The sequence below is a fragment of the Macrosteles quadrilineatus genome, unplaced genomic scaffold, assembly GCF_028750875.1.
Source record: "Macrosteles quadrilineatus isolate MER2022 unplaced genomic scaffold, UCM_ALF_1.0 Scaffold_8__2_contigs__length_117827958, whole genome shotgun sequence".
Classification (NCBI taxonomy): domain Eukaryota; kingdom Metazoa; phylum Arthropoda; class Insecta; order Hemiptera; family Cicadellidae; genus Macrosteles; species Macrosteles quadrilineatus.
In genome coordinates, this window is record NW_026542601.1 from 72669846 (window position 1) to 72691154 (window position 21309).

At 36.7% G+C, this 21309-nt stretch overlaps 1 protein-coding gene across 1 annotated transcript in view; it reads left to right on the plus strand.

The window, feature by feature from the left end:
- Positions 1–95: 95 nt before the first annotated feature.
- Positions 96–21309, plus strand: part of LOC129000472 (uncharacterized) — a 44669-nt gene continuing 23455 nt past the window's right edge. The window contains exons 1-3 of the mRNA XM_054427435.1: positions 96–671; positions 1308–2213; positions 20092–20318. Of these exons, the coding sequence (XP_054283410.1) occupies positions 96–671; positions 1308–2213; positions 20092–20318 (1709 nt within the window). The remainder of the gene's footprint in view (positions 672–1307; positions 2214–20091; positions 20319–21309) is intronic.

Below are 21309 nucleotides of genomic sequence, written 5' to 3' on the forward strand. Positions count from 1 at the left end.
CCAAAAAGCTTAATAATCTGAGCAAATTGATTGGGGGACAAGATGGTAATTTGCCATCGGTTTTGACAGAAAAAAGAGAAAAACGTTCTCCAAAAATGAGTAAACTGAAACAGAAACAGAAAATTGAAAAGAAAAAACGCAAAAAGAAGAAACAAAAAGAACTGTCTCCAAGGCAGATAAAGCACATCCGGCGGCAGAAAGAGAAAAAGGAGCGAAGGAAGAGACTGCATGACAAGAAACTAAAGGAGAAACGTAGATTAAGACATAAGAAACTAGGAACAGGACCATACAACAAGACTATAACAGATTACTACGGCATTTACTATGAACCACAGAGCAGCCAGTTGAATGAATCTTTGTACGACTCAATCTATGACACAAGTGAAATAGACAGTGATGCCATATATGAGGAAAGGATGAAAGAGAGATACGATGATTATCCTGAATCTGAATCAGAAGACTCCGATGCCTACTATGACGAACAAATTTATGGGGACACTAAAGAATCTGGTGAAGTGAAGGATAATGATGAAGGTGATGGAGAGGGAAGTAAAGAGACGAAGAAAGGAAACAGTGAGGGTTTAAACAAGAAAGGGTCTGGAAAACCACAGGAGTTTACTGCAAATGAGTCCCATTCAGAGAAAAGGAAGAAAGATACAAAGAAAGGAAATGTAAAAGTGGAAAAGAAGGAATAAATATACTAGTTTTATTAGGGAAGTTAATGGGAGTTAGGCCTGACAAATAATACCATCACATAACTAAAAATGTTCAATCAATTTTAATAAACTCATTTTGTAAATCATAAACAACAATATTGACAGTTTATTTCATAAAAGAAAGTTGTATGTGTTTATTTAGTATTAGTTGTATGCTAGTATATCAGTAGTATGTTTAGCTGATCTATTAAACACTACTGTAAAGTTTTAAATAAGAAATCAACCCCTAGTCTAAGTCTTTCAATTAAAATTCAATTAATCCATTAATGATAATAGCATAATTAAAATATGAAGATTGCTTCTTTAAAAGGGCACTACACAATTCTGATACTGTAAATAAAATAATGACTTACAAGGACATATTACTCCATGGATAATGTTTTCTGACCTAAACCACTTTCGTTATTAGCTGATTAAAACTTGTACTTGTACAATTAATAATGAACTGAAATAAATAAGTTTTTTATATCAGCCTGTTGTTTTAATACCTGTTGTTTTGGTTATGTATATTTATACTTCTATGTATTATCACACAATTAACAAAACCAAATACACCCAATTTTAAAGAGGGTCATTACTGGTTTTTTTCAGAACGAAGAATCGCCTGAATTTTTCAAAATCATATCCCAATTCTATTTAACTGCAAGTGAAGAGTACTGGCCAGATATTCAGCAATTCGCAGACAACATTTTAAGACCACTTTCACAGCTAACAGTAAAAAAGGAGGAATTGATCAATGCCCTTGAGAGAGTTAAAGAAAATCAAAGAGTCAAATTACAACAGGATCCAATAGAAAGGTATAAAACAACATTAAAAGAAAGTGATGGGGCGACTCGAGTCAAACGAAGAGTGAACAAAACGTTGCAAAGGAAACGAGCGAAGAAGAAAAAACAGCGGTTGAGAAGGTTCGAGCGTAAGAGACTCAGAATGCTGACTCACGCAAGACGAGTGCGGCGGCAGCAAAAGGCTAAACAGGCGAGATTGCAGCGTCATTACGCAAGAATGAACATGTCAACGACCGAAACACCAGACCACCTTAGAAATCACACGGCGGCTGGGGATGAAGATATTGAAAACGATACAAGCAGAACTGAAGATAGCGAGAATGATGGTGATGAGGAATACGAGAGTAGCGAATACGAAGATGAAAGTGAAGATTCTAAAACCAGCAAGTCCAGCGATGATAGTCATCACAGTGGGACATCTGAAGTTTCTGATGAAGATGAAGCAGAAGATAGTGAAACCATAAGTAATCCTGACTATGGAAATGATGACTATGAAGATTATGATGAAAGTGACGAAGATTATGAAGATGAGAGCAGTGAGGAGTCAAAGAAGAAGAAAAAGAAGATCAAGTCATCGGGCAAAGGTGTTGGTAAACGAATGCAAACAGTCACTAACAATAAATATAGTGAGAGGAAGAAGCATCAGAGGGCGGATATAAATGCAAACCCTTTAAAAGGAGCAAACCTGGGATTTCCACATAAAGATGATAAAGTAAACTACAAGCACAATCATAAACTCCATGAAAAGGATAGGTTATCAAACGTTAATAGGCATACTTTACGCAGTGATTTAACACAAATTAATAAGCAAAATTTTAGGGGAAACAACCTGATACACAATTAAAAACAAGAGAGACTTCATGAAATATTAAAAATGAAAAAATGTTATCATGGCTACAAAAGAACAAACAATTAATAAAAAATTGTGTTTAAAACCTTAAAAAATAGGACCCAATTTTATATTGAAATTCTATATAATAAAAATGGACTGTATTGAACTTACATATCCTACAACTCATTTATGATTGTTTCTAAACTTATTGTTGTTCCTAAAATTAAGCTTATTGATGTTAAAGTGACGGATGTGGTACTATTTTTAATTCCGGGTGATTTGGTTTTGTTACTTTTTTTATAAAAAAAAATCTTTAACTCCTCCATATCATCAAAAAATAATGCTCAAGTTACATATTTTGAAACCCTTTCCAAGCAGCTAAAAATCAACAGTTGGTGTTTAAGTAAAAAGATTTAAAAGAGTTTATTTAAGTTTCAGTTTTAAACCCATCATTCAAGTAGGTCTATATTCTACAATAACAAACTGCACACTAAGCAAATTTATAGTTCACATATTGAATTTTGGTACATTATCATAGCAACTTTTTAAAGTATATTTTATAGTATTTGAAAAAATTTCTGTAATATCACTATATTACAGAAATTATTTCACATACAATACCAAAACCATTAAGCTATATAAGCTATTTTTTGTATCTATTTCAAATCATAAAACTAGCCGACCCGTGCGAAGCATTCACACTGAAACCTTCTCAAATCCCACTTATTGAAGTAGGTACACAACATACAGTTAATACTGCGTAGTAAGTGCATCGTAGATTTAAGAATGGGCCCTTATTTCAGGAATAGATGTGGGTTTACATTTTAGATAATTAACCTTTTCAAAATATAATGTTAAGATATTTACGTTTTTACATGTTTACAGGACATCTTTGAACACTGTGTTTGAAGTAATAATATGACCATATTCAATTGTCGTGTTGATGGCTTTGTTTTTACACAGACATAGCTTTCACTGAAAAAGCAAACCCTTGACAAAGCCAAAAAAAACTGAATGTGTAAAAAACTGTGTCTGGTACGTACAATCCTTCCTTGGTAATCGTCTGTCCTTGTACATTATTTAAAGTCATGGCAAAGGTAACTTTTACAGGTAATTCCTTCTTAGTCAGTTTGAAAGGAGTACGTACTATTGCCTAATAACACTGTTTGACCAGAGTCAGCCATCTTTGCATTGATAGTGTAGGTGCCCAAGTGAGCTACAACCAATCTTGGACCCTGCTTAGGTTTCTCATCAACATGATAATAGAGTTCTTTTTAGTATGGATTTATGAATAGACGTACCCAAAGGGCTTAATGAGTTAAAATACTCTAATGGATACAACACAGTGTTTTACGTCCCTTGGTAAAGAACCAAATCAAAACCGATATAAACCGTTACCTATCAGTAACAAATTTGACTCAACAAACCATTCATTGAAACGTGTGATAAAGAATAGATAAGAGGTGATGAATTAAGGCTATGTTGTAAATAAAGAACTAAAATACCCCCGCCGCAGCGAACCTGACTAAGCGAATTTCCATTTGTCTGAATTTATTTTCAATTAAATATATTAAAATAAGATTAAGTCTAACCAGGCTGCTTCAAGGAAACTAATAAAGTGTGTTTTTTAATAAAATGTTTATAGATTAGTATAAAGTAAATAAATTTGCCAAGTTTTGTCAAAATATATCCATAGACAAGCAAACCTCACCATTTTACAATATTCTCCATAAGAATAACATAGGAATTTAAAATTTACAATTTTTTAAATTTTCTCCCTTACTAACAACTGTAAAAAACACGTTGATACACCAAATGATTTTTCTTTTTGCTCTTTAAAAAAGTTTAGAGAGAAATTGGGAAATGTTATGTTTATTATTATTATATATGTATATATATATATATATATATATATATATATATGAGTGAAAAATTCTTGGCGCGTAATGCAGCGAAAGTACAAGTACGGGGTCACGCGAAGGGCCGAGGTTTTGTTTGGGTTCGGTGCCGGGATGTCACTTACTTTAGTGTCTACCTCACTCCCAACGAGGCCATCCGTGAATTTCGTGAGAAGATAGACCGCCTGGAAGAGAGCGTGCGCAATACCACAGGAGACGTCGTCGTGGGTGGGGATTTTAAGCTAGGCCTGTCGAGTGGGGAATGACCCTCACCAATTCCCGGGGCAAGTACATTCTGGACTTTGCTGCCAGAGCCGGACTCGTTGTCGTCAACGAGGGAAACACGCCAACTTTCCGGCGCCCTGGGATGCGGGGAACGATCCCAGACATAACCCTTGCATCTGAATCCCTTTTGCCAAGGATCAGGGCCTGGAGAGTCCTGGAGGATTACACAGGCAGTGACCACCAGTACATTATTTTTGATGTCCTGGATGGTCATCAGAGACAAGTAGCCGCGTTTCGTCAAGTGCCCGTTCGATGGAATATTAAAAAATTGGACGTAGCACAATTCAATGAAGCCATCTTACGAGGGACACCAGTGGTTCCCCCCGCAACTAGCGTGGTTCACGCAGAGGCGTTAGTTACATCCATGATGGGACTGATCGTCTTGGCTTGCTATGAGTCTATGCCTCGCAGGAGATCCCGGTACAATAAGCGACCTGTGTACTGGTGGACTGCCGAGATTGCGGAATTGCGTCGGTCAGCATTGAGAGCCAGAAGACTTGCTACCAGGGCCAGAGAACCTGTAGACAGACGTCGTAACTCGGATGCTTACAGAGTGGCTAGGAGGTCTCTTCGTCGAGCCATCAACCGGAGTAAACGCAGTTGCTGGGAGACATTAAGGGACGATATCGATTCCAATCCGTGGGGCCTGGGTTACAAACTTGTAACCAAGAAACTTTGCACCCACTCTCCACCTTCTGTCATGGATGGGGCCACTATGGAGAGGATAGTCGAGTCCCTTTTCCCGGCTCACACGTTGCGCCCACTGCAGGATTTTGGAAGGGTGGATGACGTACCACTTTTCAGTCTTGGAGAGGTGGAGGCGGCCGTCCTATCCCTGAAGAACAATAAGGCTCCTGGACCCGATGGGGTACCCGGCGAAGTCCTCAAAAAGGTTTTGACTACTAACCCCTTGATCCTTTTGCGCATGTACAACGCCTGCCTAGTCGAAGGAGTTTTCCCCTCGTGCTGGAAAACAGCTAGGCTTGTGCTTGTTGGGAAGGGGAAGGGAGACCCAGACCTGCCATCCTCTTACAGACCTCTGTGTGTATGTTGGATACGGCTGGCAAAGTCCTCGAGAAGTTGATCCGTTCCCGACTGAATTCAGCCGTGGTCGCTGAGGGGGACCTGTCCCCTTGCCAGTATGGATTCAGGATGGGGCGATCTACGGTTGACGCTGTTGAGGAGGTGAAGCAAGCCGTGATGAGAGCTGAGGATTTTAACCACTACTCTCGTAGGGTTGTGCTGCTCGTAACTCTCGATGTGCAAAACACATTTAATTCCGCGAGGTGGTGCGATATGCTGGATGCTCTGGAGAACACCTTCCACATCCCAGCATACCTCATGCGTATCATAGAGGATTATCTCCGGTTCCGCCTCCTTATGTATGACACTACAGAGGGCCCACGGACGATGAGTGTCACTTCCGGTGCTGCCCAAGGTTCCATACTCGGCCCAGACCTCTGGAATGTTGCGTATGACAGCCTTCTGAGGTCTGAAATGCCTGAGGAAACTGTTTTGGTTGGGTACGCCGACAACGTTGCAGTTTTGATAGCTGCACGTAGCGTTGAGCTGGCTCAGCTAAAGCTGAACCGAGTTATGCGTACTATAAACGCATGGATGACAGACCACGGTCTCTCGCTTGCTTTGAGCAAAACTGAGATCGTGATATTAACAAAAAAACCGATTGACACCATCGTGCCGTTGAGGGTAGGGGCCGTCGAAGTCCAGACCGTTCGTTCTGCCAAGTACCTTGGGATTATGGTGGACAGCAAGCTTAGCTGGCGGGATCAGATTTTCCGTACGGCGTACAAGGACTATAGGGTGGTCTCCTCTCTTAGCCGGTTGATGGCCAATGTCGGAGGGCCTCGGTCCAGCCGTAGAAGGCTGTTAATGTCTTCTGTCCAGTCCGTACTCTTGTACGGTGCTGAGGTGTGGTAAGGAGGTATATAGGATGCGGCTCGCCCGAGTGCAGCGTCAGGCAGCACTAAGAGTTGCATCCGCCTACCGAACAGTGTCCGAACCCGCCGTCCTGGTGGTTGCTGGAGTCATCCCCGTCAAACTTTTTGCAGCGGAGAGAAAGGCAATTTATTAGGACCAGGCACGAACAGAGGAACGCACCCGCACCTACCAACTGTGGCAGGAGAGCTGGGAACAGGAGACTCGGGGACACTGGACCAGGCGACTGATACAGCAAGTACAACCTTGGGTTAATCGGTGGTGCGGAGAGGTGGACTTCTACCTCACCCAATTTCAGACGGGTCACGGCTTTTGATTGTATATACTGCCCAGGCATTCCCGATGACGTGGAACATACCTTTTTCCACTGCCAGCGTTGGGAAAGGCCCCGCCTGGAGGCTCACTAGTAAGTAGGACTGTTGTCAGTGGAAACGGTCATACCGATGATGATGGAGGGTGAGGACAATTGGACCTGTGTGTCACATTACATCCAGGGTATTCTCCGCGCCAAGAAGCTTGACCTTGACCGGGATGTGGTGTAGGTCATGAAGTATCAAAATGCCAAAAACCCCTGCGAGCCCTGAGGGCTTAGGTCACATGTTGGCCTGACTTGAAGTAATGTGACAAACAATTCCAAGTCTGTGTCCAACAGAGTAGAGGGGGTTTTTTAGTGAGTAGTCTGTGATAGATTCAGTAGTCTCACACAACAGGCTGGCTACAGTTTGGCCAAAGTTTCTGTGCGCGCGACCAGATCTGGTTGAGTCTAGGCGAGGGGGTTGGCGGGGGTACTTTTGTGAAAACATTTGTGTCTTGCTACTCACTCGCCACTACCCCTAGCACTGATAATAGCCGGTACCCGTATTTTTTAGTTTGGCTAGTAGCAACCCGTCCACGCGCACAGAAGTTTTGACCGAACTGTACCTGTGTGCGTAAAAGCATTTTCCCTCCTCTCCCCTAAAAAAAAAAAAGACGGGGGAAACATGTTACACACATTTATAAGGTTTTAAATAGGTTCTAGGTATTTTTTTCCTATTTTTTAAGTCTCAAAACTCACGACCAAGACGTGTCCCTAGGGTACATTTTCCAACTTTCACGCTGTTTTTAGACTAATTATTCATGCCGAAATATATAAAGCCATATTTTTATGTCATCAATAGTTATTAAACTTACAAAAAAGGAGCATATTATCATTTTATTGTCATTGCAAACTGACTACCATGACAAAATAAGTCTGTCCCTCAATTTGGCGTCACGACCATTTGGGAAAAATTTGTAACTTTGGAGCACGACAGTGGCAAGCCTGCCGTCGATTGCGTCAGTTTGTTTTAGAGACTAGTTTGGTACGTCAAGTTTGTTGTGCCCGTCGTTTTCTGTTGAAAGAAGTAGTTACAAGATCAATAAAGGTAAGTTTGTGTTTTTTGTAATTTTGCTGTGTCCATGACCGTACGTAGTCATTTAATGAAGTAGACGTGGTGTTAATTTTTGTTGATATGATATTTCAATTGCTACATTAACCTAGAAGTCCACTTTGTATCCTCTAACATGAGGTGCAGGGCTGCCGCCAGAACAGAGCCAAATAACACGTAATGTCACGACCAAAGTTTCACGACCATCGCAGGTTTTTTCATGACCAATCCAGCCTTATGGATTATACTGTGTTTGGTTGTGACAATAACTTAAATATTATTTTAAATTGAACATTTTAGTTCAATTGAAACAAATAATTTTATTATAACTAACAGTATAATTGAAGGATTGTTTAGAAAGATTTAGATTATTCCAGACAATTCACGACCGTACCGCTTGTCCCTGACCATCACGTTTATGATTTCTATCATAAAAATTTCAAAAATTAAAATATCATCATATTTCAATGTTTTATACACAAAAGAAGCACACCTCAATAAAAACATAACGATTTTTCGGGTCTGAGATAAGTTTTTTCGGAGTTATACAAACTTTTTATTTTTTACAAAGATTTTATTGGCTTTTTTTCAATTTTATTTTAGTTTTTTTTATTTTTTCTAGAAAGACCAAATATACCAAAAGCTCAGTGAGCTGTTTATTGTATAATGGCCATAATAGTAAATTAATTTATAGCAAAACATAGTAATACAAATAATACTAACTATTTTTTACATGTCCGTGATGGTCGTGACAAAATTTTGTGTTTTCCTATCAAAGATGCCCTATTAATACAAAATCAACAAAGATATTGCCTTACCATGGACAATTTATGAAACTTCAAATGTCAATGAAATAAAAAATAAAAAAAGTTTCAAAAATCGGAACAAACAATTTTAAAAGTGCTTTTCCTAAAAACGTACGTTTTTAAATTTTCACTCATATACATAAATACAAATTTGAATGGTGTTTTTGGCCTCTGGGGACATTAAAATGAAAAAGTAAATCGTTCCCGAGCCTATGTCTTACCTATGGTAATAGCTACTTCCCTATAGGGAAATTCGCTAAAAGCTAAGGAATCCAAGCGGTACTTACTTTTGAGTTGTTCTTGTTTAGACTTCTTTAAAGTAAAATCTTACTTCTAATTCTTATAATCTTATTTCATCTTCAGGGTTATTTATTAAGTAACTTCTTGATCAGCATCGTACGTGTTATTAAATTACCTGAAAGCAAAAAAATAAGTCAAATAACACTTATAATAATATATTTACACTTATACTGTTTATTCACAGGACGGTAAATACATATAAAAGATGGTAACTGGTGCTCGATTTCGATTGGACACTCCAATCATCATCAGAACCAATAGGCAAATATAGATAACTAGCTGTACCCAGGGCCCAGTTTAACTTCATAAGTATTCGCATGGCTCATTCGCGTCCTGGTGAAGTTCGTTCGCTACGCTCACTCACCTTTAGGTTGGAGCTCGTTCGCTGCGCTCACTTGCCTTCAGGTTAGCTCGTTCGCTACGCTAACTCCCCTCCAGGTTGAAGTTCGTTCGTTACGCTCCCTCACCTTTTGGTTGGAAATTAGCTGTTGTCATAAATTAAAAAACAAATAATAGTGCTGCACCCTGTTGGTAATCCTTGTAACTTTGATGCTATTGAACATCATAGAACAGAACCAACTTGTTTAATTGAAACAGCTGTTAAGATTCATTAATTCCTTTTAAATATGAAAAATCATAAGGTTAACATGAAGAACTACAGAGCCACTGGGGCGGAGCCCGAAAGGATTTTTGAGATAAGAATATGCTTTAATGTTAATCGGGAATGTGAGCTATCATCATGCCAAATTTCAGCCCAATCCGTCCAGTAGTTTATGCGTGATTGAGCAACACACACACACACACAAACACACACACAAACTCACAAACTTTCAGATTTATAATATTAGTAAGATAGATAATAGATAAGATAATTGATTCACCTATTGGGTCTGATGATGATCGGAGTGTCCAATCGAAATCGATCACCAATTACCATCTTCTATATGTATTCAACGTCTTGTGAGTAGATATATTACTATACAGTAAGTGTTATTTGACTATTTTTTGTGCTTTCAGGTTATTTATCGTAGAAAGCACAAACTAAGTTTGTTAGTCGTCATGGATGAAGTAAAAACAAAACACTTGGATTTAAGAATAAATATTAGTTTGTTTTGATTAATTTAATTCACATGTTTCAGCTGATCGAATAACGTAAATAAACATTTCAAGTTTAAATTACTTACAAAATTATATAATAGATCGTTTTTATGAGAAAAACTACTGAAAAATTAGTGATTTGTATACTTCCCTAGCGTAGGTAGTGGGTTAAAAAAAGCTTTAAAATCATACCTCATTTATGAAAATTGGTGAAGAATTAAGGAAGTTATGGCATGCCGACAAAAAAAGCATTTTAGAATACAGTATGTGTAGATGAGAGATTAGGACATAATAGATTGAATTTTTAATGTTAAGAGAGAGAATCATTACTAGAGTAAAAATAACTTAAAACAATTTAACTGTTTTGAGTTGCTATAGCATAAAATCAGGTTAAAATGGTAAAACCCATATATATTTTTAATCGGTAAAATATGTTTTGGCAAATGACAACAAGGTAAACCTATGAATCAATTTAAGTTGATTCATTCAACTTAGATGAAGGTGTGATAACAATAGTTTGGGGTTATCACAATAGATAATAGATTTAAACTTGGTGGTATGATATAGTTCTCTGCTGTTCACTAGAGATAACTGTTCAAATTTGTTAAGTGAAAGAACCTTTTCGAGATTTAACCACCACAAAATGGAGGAAGAAAAAGGTAAATGAATAATGCTTAGGTAGTTTATTAATCCATATAAAATGCTAATTAACATAATATATTTATTCCTGTTGTTTGTTTTGTGCCAGAAGTAAAGAGAATTTATATATACTAATAGGAATACGTAAGCTAGAAAACATTAATTTCTTGGTTGTCTATGACCTTTGTTCAATGATAGATATTTCAATAATAGATATAATTATGAATTTCTATTGTTCTTGTATATACCAACTTCTTAAGCCAAACAAGTACAATTAATACACAGAACACTATAGAGCATATTTATGTCACATCAACAATCACTGTAAGAAAGACAAGTAAGAACTGTGCGGTAATTGCACATTTTAAAAGGGTTCTAAGCTTGTACCCTGCATAACGAATAATGTGATAAGTTACTCTTTTTTTTCATTTTAAAAATTACTTCCTAGATGGAAATATTTAAAACGAAAAATATCATGATATGAAAAATATAGGCTAATACGCTAATTTTTGTTTTAGACAGTTATTAAATAAATAAACTACTAACATACTATAGGTATTCAAATTATGCTGTTTAAGTAGACTTATGGCCAAAAGATTTACCTACCTCATTTAGGTTACAATTATGAGTAAATGTGGCCTTTATAAAATCAATTTTCATCAACTGTTTTGTCTATTGTTTACAATCTGACTGAGGTAAAAAATCACCTAACTTAAAGGTAACCAACTGTTAATTTACAATAATTTTATTCACATTTAACCCGTTAATAAGATAGTTTTTCAGCAATATTGGATCTTTGAAAGTGCCTTCTGTAAACTTCAATGGCTAGGGGGGAGAAGCCCTAAAGGAACATACCTTTTTAATTACAATTCCTCCCTATGCTAGGTCATAAGCTTTATATAATGACATCATAATCGGAAAAGTTGGTTAAGTAGGAGGGGTGATATAGTGATGTTATAAACAGGGCTGATTTACCAAATATGAACGGTAGGCACGTGCCTAGGCGGTGAGGCAATTAGCTTTTTGGGGGGGCACCAAAAAAATGGAAAATTAAAAAAAAATGGTGGCTGTATTTTCATACGATTGCGGTAAACTAATAATCCCTCGCGGCTGTGTAGACATCGAAACCGTCTCCCGCAATTGCAGCAAGATGTTAATTATTTCCTGCGGTTGTATACATCAACATCGCCCGTCTCCCGTGATCGCGGAAAAATTCTGGCTATTTCCGGCAGACATGTGGACATAATTATCGTCTACCTTGATCGCGGCAATATATGAACACATCCCGCGGTCATCACCGTCTACCGCGATTGAGGCAAAATTCTAATCTTTTCCCGGGGTCGTGTGGACATTATCATCGTCTTGTGTGATCACTTTAAAATTCTGATAATCCCTCACAGCCGTGAAGCATCATCGCCTCCTGCGGTCGAGTGGCATAGTAATCCTCTCCCGCCATTGCGGCAAATGGTAATCATCTCCCGCGGTCATTTGGAGATCATCATCGTCTTCCGCGAATTAGGCAAAACTTTGATCTTTTCCGTAGTCGAGTGGAAATTGTCATAGTCTTACACAATTGTGGTAAAGTTCTGATCATCCCTCGCAGCCGTGTAGACATAATTAATTATTGTAACTCCCGCGATCTTGTAGATATCGTAATAGTCTCCCAAGGTCGTGAAGACATCTTAATAGTCTCCCGCGATTATGGCAAAATCTTAATAAAATCCCGCAGTATGTGGATATCATCATCGTCTCCGGCAAAATTCTGACTGTTTCCCGCGGTTGTGTAGACATCATCGTCGTCTTCTGTGATTGCGGCAATATTCTGATCATCCTTTGCTGTTGGGTAGATCTCATTATCATACTGCGCGATCGCGGTAAAATCATGATTATATCCCGCGGTCGTTTAGACATTATCATCGTCTCATGCGACTCGGCAAAGATCTGATCATCCCTCGCGTGGAGATATATTATCGTTTCCCGCAGTACGGAAACGTCACTGCTGTCATGCTTACTTCAGATTCCAATAGCTAAAGCGAGACTTAGATTATAAAATACGCACTATAGTGGTGTCCCCATCTTAAATAATTGAATTGAATTCATTAGGTATATATATCAATTATTGTGTTTAACAGTGTACAACCAAATGCCTAAACTTGTGTTTAAGACTTATGGTGTGAACACGGCTTTGGACATGAAACATTTAAAGGGTCACAATCTTTAAATAAATAGATGATATAAAACTTTACTTTTAAAGAAAGTTTAGGTGACAAGCTTAAATTATGAATATTTGAGACAAATTACTGTATTCTACTTTAAGTAATATTTTTATTCAGATTAGAAAGATTTCTTTAGCCTAGATATTAACGTCAGGCTTTCCCAAACAGTTTGTCGAACATTAAATCCTATTCTCAATTATTGAGTTTTGTAAAAATTGAGATAGGTCTAAAGTAGGCTAATTAAAAGTGTAAGTAAACCAAGCATCTGCAGCTATAGTTCCTCATTTGTATATTCCCATATCCTCTCATCACCTTCTACGAATATTTTTGGTTGGACTTAGGAAGTTATACTTCATTTGGTTAGGCTTCAGGCTTCAAGTTAGGCTATATTTCATTTGTTCAATCTTTTACTTGTTCTGCCCTTTGCTTGGTTCAATCTAAAATTAAGGTCTAATTTCCTTAGACTCTATTTTGTTTCATCACAGCCTGGCCGGGCATCTGCTTTGTCATCAAGTTTATTTAAACAAGCTTTCGTTCAAATGTAATCAACGTTGTCCACAGGTACCGGTACCTAAGTAGGTAAATTTACGTAGGTAATATTTACAGAATTTGACATAGGCCAGGCCTATACGCCAATGGGGAAATTTAACTGTGGCCATGAGGAAGGGAAGAAAATTTGATTATAAAACCTGTGTTGAGACGTACATACACAGTTTATTGATCAATAGATATTAATTTCAAATACTTAACTGAGACATACTTAATTTTACAAAAACCTTTTGCACATATCTGTGCTCCTACAGCTGCACCCTGACTGTGGGGAGGGAAAGATGCTGCATTATGACCTTGAGTTCCCATTTAACACCCTTCTCCCTCTTCTAACCCAACAGACAGTGACTGTACCACACTTCTTGGTTTGGCATTGGCTGTTATACATGTCACAAATAATGCCAACACCTCTTGTCAGCAGAGCAAACAGGACACATTACACCATGTCACGACCAAACCTTTGAATGTGATGTGGCAAAATGAACGTATCAAATACCGGTAATTGTTAACACTCAACATAAACCCAATTAAGTTACAAGATAAGACTTTTTAGGCGTCAGTAACTTAGTCCAAATTGTGGCAAATTTAAATTTTTTAAAGCTTACATGTTTCGTTGCAATGCAACATCTTCAGAGCGTGCAACACCAATAGAAACATAACAATAACCCATTTATTAAAGGCTTAGGTAGCCAACTGAGAACATTATGATAAACAAAATTATGTTTGTTTAAGTACTACAGGTACTAAGTTACCAGACTATACACAGAGGTACTACACTGCATAATAAATACTTACAAGTTCGAAAGTGACAGCCAGCTACTCCCTGCCCTGAAGAAATAATAACCATAATAATAATGTATGACTATCAATCTATGATATCGGTCTTCAAACTTAACAAACTAGCAAAATTTTTAGTTTAAGTTTAATCTAAAATCAAAACAAAAATAACCACATAGGACTAGAAAATACGTAATCAGCTGATGCTATAAAGAAAGGTATTGGTATTAATCCTATCGTCTGTATAATTCACCTACCAATCAGCAATCACAATTCACAAAATTAAAGTTTAGTTTGAACCTTGAACAGTGGTTTGGACTTTGAACTTATTTTGAATTCGGCAACGGGTGTCCAACAGTAAAAAATAAGATGGTTATGGTCTTACGCTTTTTAAAGTGAATATAAAATCCTTATATAAAACTCAAGTGTTTAAAGTTTACGAGTTTTAGTTGATTCGTAATATTTAATTTTAAACCATGATCGCAAGCTTGCAAATATATTTTTGTCGTGATAATCGGTGCATTATAAACCGTGCATCAAAACATTATAAGCTAAACATTGCTCAAAGTTATGATTTGTACTAAAAGAAGCATGGACTCTCTTAAATTTAATCACTATATTTGAGTTCTGTTTATTAAATTAGTGTCTATACAGTATTGTTCATACAGTAACATATTTCATTTGTATTAAACACTAGCTGGCCCGACAGACGTCGTCCTGTCCTAATGTGGTTTTGATGTCAAATGCTCGTTCATTTTCAAGATGAGCTCGTTCGTAAGGCTCAATCATGTCCTGGTTGAAGTTCGTTCGCTACGCTCGCTCACCTTTTGGTTGCAAATTAGCTATTGTCATAAATTTAAAAAGAATAATAGTGCTGCACCCTGTTGGCAAATCTATTAACTTTTTAATGCTATTGAACATCACAGAATCAAATTGTTTAGTTGAACATGGTTGAACGTTAAACATTGAACCATAGCCAAATAGAATTTTTCCTATTTGTCTTTGGTTGAACCAGCTGTTAAGATTCTTTAATTCCATTTAAATATGAGTACTCATAAGGTTAACATGGGAAACTCCAGAGCCACTGGGCATAGGCGGATCTAGACCCCAAAATGTGGGGGGCTAAGTCTGGATGCCGGGGGGTCTGGGGGGTATGGAATACCCTTCAGGGCGAAGGGGGACCGGGGGTGGTCCCCCGAAAATTTGTGAAAAATATCAGCTCCAAAGACGTTTAGGCTATCTGGGAATCAACATTAAATGAATTACGGATTCAGTGAACATGGTGAACATACTTGAAGGGCCTTGTCTAACTAGCCAATTTGGATTTTTTGGATGATGAAAATCTTCTACGACCAAGTAGACATCATCATTAACTGCCTCGAACGTCATCGTCGCCGTTCGCGATCGTGGCAAAATTATGATCATTTCCCGCGTCCGCGTAGACATTATCATTGACTCTCGCGGCCACGGAAACGTCACCGGTGTCGTCTGCGATGATCGCGGCAAATTTATGATCATTTCCCGCGGCCGTGTAGACATCATCATTGACTCCCGCGGCCATTAAAACGTAATCGGCGTCCTCTGCGATGATCGCGGCAAAATTATGATCATTTCCCGCGGCCGTGTAGACATCATCATTGAATCCCGCAGCCACGGAAACGTCATCTGGATTCGTTTGCGATGATCACGGAAAAATCATGAAAATACCCGACTTTCATATCAAAATAAAGACTAAATCCCGACTTTTCCAGACCGATTTGAAATTCAATACTAATTCCCTCCTTGCCAGTTTTTTCCAGACTACTAGACACCATAAAAATAATAAATTTTATTTACAAATATCAAACTTTGAGGTTGCTATTATTTTTTTTATTAATTTTCCTAACTTAACCAATAAGAATGTGAATCCTCATATCTGGGGGAGCTTAGCTCCCCCATGCCCCCCCCCCTTCTGCCACCACTGCTACTGGGGTGGAGCCCTTTTAACGGATCTGCACCAAACCACAGAAAACATACTACTATATAAGTAGTGTGTTTTCCTTGACCAAACTTCACACAAACCATCCTTGAATAATGCTTAATAATGCCTGAAAGTTTCATTACAATCTGTCGAGCGGTTTCGGAGTCCATAAAGGACAAACAAACATACATACATTGAATTTAATATATATAGATACAGGGAGGAAATGAAGAGTGTTTGACAGAAATTCAAATGAAAATTACGAAAATATGTTTGAAAAATTACGTTAAAAGGTTAAACAAAAAAAAACTAATTTGAGATAAATGTTAGACCAAAACATCTACTGTGTTTTCAAAGATAGAACAACTTTCACAAACTAAACCTTTGAATACTGAAAGATTCATACTGTATCCATAAGTCAACGGCCAAACTTTCTACCAAATTAACGCCGTACAACTTTTTGTCTATGGTGCAACACATGAATGTTCAAAAATGTATCAAAAATGTTGGTAAAAAGTAACGGAAAACAACATGATTTTCCTCTATGCGTTATGTGAAACTTGGGCTATAAGGGTTAATCGTCCGTAATCAATGGTATGTTTGGAGGCCTTGTGAGAATTTATGCCTTCTAAGGTTGGCTATATGAGCTGCTTTCGTTTCAGACCCCATATTTCTCTTCCTCAATCCTCATCCGTTCTTGAACTTCAAGTTTTACTTCTTAAAAGTTTTAAATTAGGTTAGGTCAGGAACCAAAACCAAGTTTAATCGATAGGCCTACTCCAAAAACAATAATTGTGTGTTGAATTTACTTGAAAATCTATTGTGATCTATAGTTCTATTTACTAGATATAACAACGAAAGTAATACCAATATAATTTCATTGACTATAATACCCACATTATACCATGACATTAAGTCTTAGGCCTACTATTTTCTAACCTCTATCTAATCTAAAAATTTTTATCTGCATGAGTTTACTCTGGTAAGTAAATATTGATGAGTCAAGTAAAACAACCTGATTACTAAGCTACTAAGCTTAATTTTAGTATGTTTAGTAGAATTACACAGTACAGTATTAAGTTAATACTTAACTTACTTGGTAATGGATTGGGATGTACAACTATATTCTAAAAACTTGGATATAGCCTAACTTGAAAAATAGCCTTCTTGGCTCCATAGAAACCAAAATGGATTGTTGATCTATTGGGATGAGCATTGATAGGTCAACCATCGATGGTATCGACGTCAACCATCAATGTACCGATAACATCGTTCCGAAAACATCAATGTTATTTTTTTCAGTTTTTTGTCTGCTCTCTGTGGGTACTTTCCAGTAATGGAAAATATCGATATCTCAATACTTGGCAAAAAACATCGAAGTTTAAAAAACATCCTACCATCAATGTAACTTAAAATTATCAAACCTTGATGTTTTCTCATCCCTATTGTTCTTAAGCTAATCCATCTTAGCAATATTTAAAATTGAAGTTTATTCCATTCAAAAATTATAGGCCTTAACTTAATACACATTTTAGTGAATTTCCCATAATATAGGGAATAAGCTTTTACCGTAGGTCTCATGTTAAGACCTAGACCCGGGACCGATTTACATTTTTGTTTTGAGGTCCCCAGAGGCAAAAAAAAAACCTCCGTTCAAATTCATATCTTATATAGGCCCATTTAAAAAAATTGGTTTTTCTTTTCCGAGTTTGTTTGGCTCTTCTACCCGACCGATCTTCATGATTGAGGTCTCAAATTGAAGGTATGCACGCACAGATTTGCCATCAAGCATCGGCATATAATTATCTATAATCTCACACGGCTTATACATATACGAAATTTGCTTCCCATGTATTTCTTATGGGAGTCAAATTTGGTTTCTCTTTGCCGAGTTCGTTTGGCTCTTCTACCCGACAGATTATCATGATTGAGGTCTTAAATTGAAGGTATATACGCACAGATTTGCCATCAAGCATCGCCATATATTTATCTATAATCCCACTCGGCTTATACGTAATTGAAATTTGATCCTCATGTATTTCTAATGGGAGTTAAATTTGGTTGTTATTTTCCGAGTTCGTTTGGCTCTTCTACCTGATACATTTTCATTATTGAGGTCTCAAATTTAAGTCTTGCACGCAAAGATTTCACATCAAGCATATAGGCCTACTTACTTACTTACTGTATTACTCGAGTAAAAAAATAGTTTGATTATTTTCGAACTCTAAAATCAATTTAAGATGTTTTTGACCAGTTATAATTATATAATCCTATATAATTTGGTCTAAGATCTTTCAGTGAAATATCGGCTTTTATTTAAGCGATTAAGATACCGTACTGTATTACTCAATCAAAAATCATAAATTTGATTTTTCTCTCGGATATTATATTTATTTTAACGCTGCGGAGCAGCATGGGTCCTCTAGTTTATATTAAGATTTATATATATATGTGTCCGTTAGCGCAATAACTCGAGCAAAAATTACCGTATCCGATTTTGATGAAATTTGGTTCAAATGTGTAAACCTACGGTACGTTTATTAGAACAAGTTCGCATACCGTACCAGCATGATCGGTCTATGGGAAAGGGGGTTTATGGGGTAAAAATTGGTTTTTCCTATTTACGACCCTAAAAACACAAAATTTCACAATTTCTTTCCATACAATTTGTCAAGCGGTTTTGGAGTCCATATACATACATACACATACATACATACATCCTATTTTATAGATAGGCTATAGATATTAATAGGCAAGCATGTTTCTTTAAAACCTTTTTCTCAGCTCAAGTGCATTGCAGGGAAAGACGCGTACTGTTAGAAAGGTCCTGTAGATGTGCAGATTCCCTTTAAAAATTAAAATAGGCTAAAAAAAATGAATTTAAAATTTTAAATAAATAACATACTTTATGGGTTGTTATGCTGGTGGCGAAATAACAACAAAATATAAACGGAAAATAAAAGAAATAGAATAAATTCCAATCGCATGTTTTATTTACAGCGTGGGTTGCAAAGAAGTCTGTAAATTATATATTTTTGCTTGAGTTTTCGACCACTGGACGACAGTATTGATTAATAGGCAAACATGATTCTTTAAAACCTTTTTTCTCAGCTCGTGTGCATCGCAGGGAAAATCTACGCATACTGTTAGAAATATAAGTTTCTGTAGATGTATAGAATAAATTAAAATAGGCTCGAAAATAAGCAAAATTTAAAGTTAAAAAAAATTACCATGGGCCTTATGGGTTGCCATCATGGTGACGAAGTAACAACGAAATATAAACAGAAAATCAAAACAAATGTAAGAAATTCTAATCACATGTTTTATTTACAGCGTGCGGTAAAAATAGAGAAGTTTGCACAATACATATTTTAATAATAACTCGCTTCGTGGAGTTTTCGACCACGAAGCGACCACTAGTTGAGATAGATCGATGGATAAGAAATAAGTTAAACAGTGTATAATTACAATCATTAAAATACAATAATAATTACAATCCGTAGTGGCTTCGTCTATTAGTGAACAAGGATGAGAAAGATCTAAAAGTCTAGTTTTTGAACTGGATTTAAAACCTCTTATCATAACCTATAAGCTCACTAGCACTCCTATCTAGATTTTATTACACTAATGGATTTGTGTTTTTAACCATATTCTATGATATAAATAGGCAGCTATATTTAACTTAATTAAATTATATTTATTTATTAAAAATACATGCTCAAAAACAACTACATTAGGTATGACTTGATAGGAATATAAAACTTAAAACATTTTAAAACATATCTTTTAACTATAAAATCTAGAAGACTTAAGGCCTCTTATAGAATAAGGGTTTAAAGACGTGGCCAGAAAACGATTGCCTTTACAGAAATCTACAATGTTTTGGACCCCAATAATCCTTCCTCCCGACCCAACCACCATTCCTACCCTCAGCCCATTAGCGGAGAGTGTCCTTGCGATGATCAGGCAGGAGAGCTCAACTGTAGGAGGAAGCAGATGGCATCAGAGCAGCAGACTAGGAGGAAACAGACAGCAAGGGTCTCACAGCCGAGCTACAGGCTCGGATTCATTGCATGACACTCATTGGAACCCAATGTAAGTTTTATAAACAGTAAGGATCCATCTGGTTGTTTCCATTACTTATGTACATTGTCTCAACTTCTGTACATTATTTAATTGATTGCCTTGAAGTATCATGATTTATCTCTATAACATTTATTGGGATGAATTTTTATAAATACATACAACAAGGGTCAATCAAAAGTCATGCAAGACTTGAAGCTATCACTTTAGGTTGTTCGCTTTGAGAGGTTAATAACTTCTCGCTTCCTATAAGTTATCCTCTGTGGTCAAGAGCTTTTTAAGTCTTTGTACAATTGGAAAACATTGACTGAACCAGAAAATTGTGTCAACCTCATTATGATTTTGTGTAATATAACTCATTCTAATACTTACTGTACTAAACTTTAAACTGTAGGCTACATACCGTACATTTTTAATGCTTTAAAATTTAATTTTTAGCCAAGTTTGATGCATATTTATGTAGGACTGGAAGATGTCAACTGATCCAACCCCAATTAAAAAACTTTTAAGGCTCCCTTTGAATACATTAGCCTACAAACTATTTACTTTACACAAACATCTTTTTTGAAAATACAAAAATGTAATAGTATATTTCATAACAAGAGTAGAAAGTGCTGAGTAATTACATATTTGAGACCATGTTTGAAACAGTGTGAGATTTATCTAGCACTTTAAATGGTTGAAAATATGTATAGACCCACTTTCACTCGTGTTTTGAACGTTACGTTTTGCTACACTACAAAGACTAATTATTTTCTTGAAAATTAAAAGAAACTCATAGTATTTTTCAGGTTAGGCCTATAGCTTCAATTTAAAGTTAATATTTACTTTGGTTGTATAGTTTTGGTAGTTAAAAATTAAAACAAATGACAAATCAATAACAAATCTTTGTTTACGTTGGCAAAATCCAAAAAAGACAGTAAACATTACTTTTGCATAGTAAACATTCTTTTGCCGTAGTAAACAATGTAATGATGAACTTTCGCAGGTGATAAACATTTAA